Source organism: Aptenodytes patagonicus, chromosome 12, assembly GCF_965638725.1.
Source record: "Aptenodytes patagonicus chromosome 12, bAptPat1.pri.cur, whole genome shotgun sequence".
Classification (NCBI taxonomy): Eukaryota; Metazoa; Chordata; class Aves; order Sphenisciformes; family Spheniscidae; genus Aptenodytes; species Aptenodytes patagonicus.
In genome coordinates this window covers 5,551,777-5,555,478 of record NC_134960.1, presented here as the reverse complement: position 1 = coordinate 5,555,478, position 3,702 = coordinate 5,551,777, and the positions used below count along the sequence as shown (strand labels likewise).

Sequence of the window (3,702 nt, the reverse complement as noted above, 5' to 3'; positions counted from 1 at the left end):
CGCCTTACATGGGTATAAACCCAAGTAACCCTGTTGAAGTACACAGAATTATTCCTATTTCACAGCGCAAGTAGGATCAAACCGAAGCTCCAGGGACAGCAGTTTATCTTCCCAGAGTAAGCACTTGTTTTTCTAACATGATTGCAAATTAATTCCAGAGATAATGTGATACCATGTAATTGAGAGTCCCCTGAGCTGGTATCGGAGTCTATTTTTGCCAAGCCCTCTGCAGACCAGTGGGGATGTTATTGCACCACCAGTAAGGATGATTTAGGGAGTCTTTGCTTGCTTTGAAGGTTTGTGTCCTACGCCCCTGTGCTGCTGAAGGTCTCTCTCTCATCCCAGAAAATCAGTGCAATAGCAAATTTTCTTTCCTTCTCTCACCTTCCCGCGTTCCTGTATTGCTTGATATTAGATGGGCCAAAGGCTATGTGTGCTGCAGTTGTCCCAAGGTTGATTGGATCTTGGCAGGCTAAAGAGAGAGAAAAGCTGCGGAGACAGTGCTGTAGCCCTTCTCCCAATTGGGATGCTAATTTGAGTATTTCCTCAGCCCAGCCATCAATTTTTCATGGAATTTGTAAGCAGGCACTTGTCTCTGAGACCTCTAACCTACTGTTGGACAGGGCTGAAGCAGGCCAGCAGCCTCCCATCTTATTCATGCCTGCTGCGAAGCTGGGGGTTTAAAAGCTTAGGAGCTACTAGCATAAAGATTTGCCCCTCAGAGTTCCCCTGAAACACTCTTGAGCGAGACAGGGAAGGGGAGAGAAGTCTCCAGGCATTTGCAAAGGCAGTCGGGGGGTGCCTGGGGGTCGGTGCTGTCTGGGGCTCTGGGAGTCTGCAGGATACAGGTGTACGTGCTGATGGAGAGGGGCTGTATGCTGACCAGGGGGTCCTGTCGGTGCCTGGGGTAACTCTTCCCAACCTGGCTGTGCTCTCTAGATGCTGTGGCAATGCAAACAAAGTGAGGAGGACGCTAGTAAGAGTTGCAGTGTAAACTCTATTTCTGCAAGGCTCAAAGACAGCTGATCAGAAGAAACCTGTTTATTGTGAGGTTTAGGAAAACAATTTTTATGCAAATTGCTTTTTTTTGGCAAGTAGTGGGGTTGATACAGAACTTGGAATTACAGTTTTAAGAATACAAATACACAGTATCTTGTTCAACAAACACAAAACAAACTTCTTCCCTGGGGAACATGAAATGAGCAAATGTTTGCTACAATAAATGGGCAACAAACATTGGATGGGGGGGACAAAAGAAAACACCACAACCCAATTCGGAAGCCAAAACCCCACTGAAGAAGCAGCAGTCACATCTTCAATTTTACGCTCAGGCTGTACTTTCACTTTGCTTTTCCTGTTCTATAGCTGCCAGAAAGACAGAGGAAACAAAAACATCATCAGTAAACATTGTAATGGTTCTGCAGGGTACAGATTTCTATGGTCATTCTTAAAGCCAGGGGATGGTAAGTCCCCACTTGCTTTCTTTGGCCACCCCTGAAATGCCAACCCATTCCCACATCTGCATAGCTAGTAGGGTGCAGTTCATGATGTGCAAACCTCCTCTTGTATTTATAGCTTTAGCATCAGTAGGGATAATAAAACAGGGAAAAAACAGGTATTTTATGTCAAGGGACAACGCGTCTCCATGGCTATCAGTACTGACACATCCAAAGTGGTGAGTGATACTCTTCTGAAGGAAACCACTCACAATGTCTGGTCCAAATGCAAGAGAAATGCCATTTTCAGATCCGAAGTTGAACGTGAATCACAACCCTCATCTGGCTGCCTGTGCCCAGTACGTGTACGGGAGAAGACCCTGCACGAGAAAAGCCCAGGCGTGCTTTGCTAAGGAAGATTGCCTGTTATGGGTTTCTCTCGCTCCTTTATTCCCAGAGAAGGTGCCTGGAGCTCTCCTGGCCAGGGCTGACAGCAGGTACCAGTGGGGGGCAGCAGCTCCTCTGTCTGATAACACGCTAAATCCAGAGCCCAGGCACCTTCTGGGGATGCTGCCTGGCCTGCCCGGGATGTGCAAGGGTTTCCCTGTGCGTCTGTGCCTCCGAAGAGGCTGGTAACATGGTAATTACGAACAGTTTGATCCTGTTACCTGCAACCAGCAGAAAAACTGGTCTTGCTTTTAGCAGAAGCAAGAGCAATCCCATCAGAAAGGATTTTTCAGACAAAACGCACCGTCGGTTATAACTACTCGTATCCTTGGAAGCCCAGCATAGAGTACAAGTCTTAGTATTATCCCCAGTCAGGAGATGAGTTTGAGCCTGTAATCCTACGATTAGTATTCATTTTGCATGTGAACTGCAATACAGATTGTGTCCTTGCTACTCGTAGTTCAAATAGCCTCATAAGCACTTACTTTCTTTAGTGGGCAGTGGATTTTTCTCTCTGGTTTCTGTCTTCTTCAGCTTGGTCTTGTCAAATGTTTCAATTTCTGCAAAATCTGGCTTGTCGGACATGATGGGTACTGACAAAGGAAGGAAAAACACACCCGTGGCTTCATTAGCTAGTGCTGTGATATCAGCCATCTGCAAAGTATTTTCTGCTCGAAAGAAAAAATATGAAAATACCATAAAAATGTTTATTCAGAAAAACCCCACGAATCTAAGACCTCAATCTGGGACCTCTCCCTGAGGCTTGGCTCTTTCAGAGCAAAAGAGAAAAGGCATAAATAGAATTTTATCCAGATTTCTCAGACGAAATTTCTAAAAATCGTATTTTGCACATGGAAACAAGAACATCTCAGTAAAGAAAAGACAATGCATTAATTGCCAATAATCCCCCGTGCCTCCTGACATAAACTTCTCTTTTAAGGAACGCTGCTAACCAGAAAGTCTACAATAAACCCCAAATCCAATATGAACAAAAAGCTTCAATTATGATTTTGTTTTAATTAATAGGATTTGTCTTTAATTCTGAGCACCCTGTCCTGAGTGCGTACATACCCCCGTATCTGGATGAGCTGCTGTGGACACTTGTGCTTAACAATAGAGGACTGGCTCACCCAGCCCTTTGTTTGCTCTCGCACTCAATATCCCAGTCGCAGGCTCAATGGGTTTGATTATACCCTATTATAAGAGAAATCCGCAAAGCACACCGGCATTCAACGCTTCACCTGTCGAAACTTCCCTAATCCAATTCCTGTTTTTAATATAAATTCAAGTTAAAATCCAGCCTGGGCGTTATTCCCCTGATTTCAGTGGAGTTTCCCATCAAGGCGAGGTTTGGCCCGGAGATGGCTGATATAATTACATTTTTTCCTTCCTGAAGACAATCAGACCTCATCGCTATCTGCACTGAGGCAACAGAAGTAAATATTCACAGGAAAAAAAAAAAAAAAAGAAAAGCTACTAAAACCACATGGCATTACCGTCTGGCTGCTCTCTCCTCAGCTGCTTGGTGGCCGTCTGAGGCAGTGTGAGTTGAAAAAGGTCAGGGTAATCCCTCCTCTCCTCTCCTCCCCCCGCCCGAGCCCATGGCTATTAATATTGATTAGTTTAGTGCTGGGATTGCTCAGCGTTTAGGGAAAGGACAGCTTGCAGCTGCAGAAAGTGCACAAGGGAGGGAAATGGGAAAACTGATGTGGAAAACTGCCAAAATACATCTTGATTCTTTTTTTTTCCTTTTTTCTTTTCTCCTCGTTCACCAAGACAGTAATATTTAAGTTTCCCTTCCTGCCCTTCTTTTACAGTG

The 3,702-nt window shown here is 44.9% G+C and overlaps 1 protein-coding gene across 2 annotated transcripts; it reads right to left on the bottom strand.

Annotated features, from left to right (window-relative positions):
* Positions 1 to 1,032: 1,032 nt before the first annotated feature.
* On the bottom strand, positions 1,033 to 3,426 carry LOC143165973 (thymosin beta-12-like). 2 transcript variants are annotated; one of them, XM_076349896.1, is made up of 3 exons: positions 3,380 to 3,426; positions 2,369 to 2,476; positions 1,033 to 1,365 (listed from the first exon to the last, which is right to left on the bottom strand). In XM_076349896.1, the coding sequence occupies exons 2-3, from the start codon at positions 2,466 to 2,468 to the stop codon at positions 1,328 to 1,330; spliced, it is 138 nt and encodes a 45-aa protein (XP_076206011.1). In that variant the 5' UTR covers positions 2,469 to 2,476; positions 3,380 to 3,426; the 3' UTR covers positions 1,033 to 1,327. The 2 variants fall into 2 exon arrangements, with proteins under 2 accessions (XP_076206011.1, XP_076206010.1); XM_076349895.1 differs by lacking the exon at positions 3,380 to 3,426 and having other exon boundaries at positions 2,369 to 2,537.
* Positions 3,427 to 3,702: the final 276 nt, after the last annotated feature.

Bases quoted from the DNA above. Each gene is read 5' to 3' on its own strand.
- LOC143165973 (XM_076349895.1), bottom strand. From the start codon at position 2,537: ATGGCTGATATCACAGCACTAGCTAATGAAGCCACGGGTGTGTTTTTC. The intron at 1,366-2,368 runs GTAAGTGCTTAT...TCTTTCTGGCAG, and splicing joins TCCACTGCCCACTAAAGAAA to CTATAGAACAGGAAAAGCAA.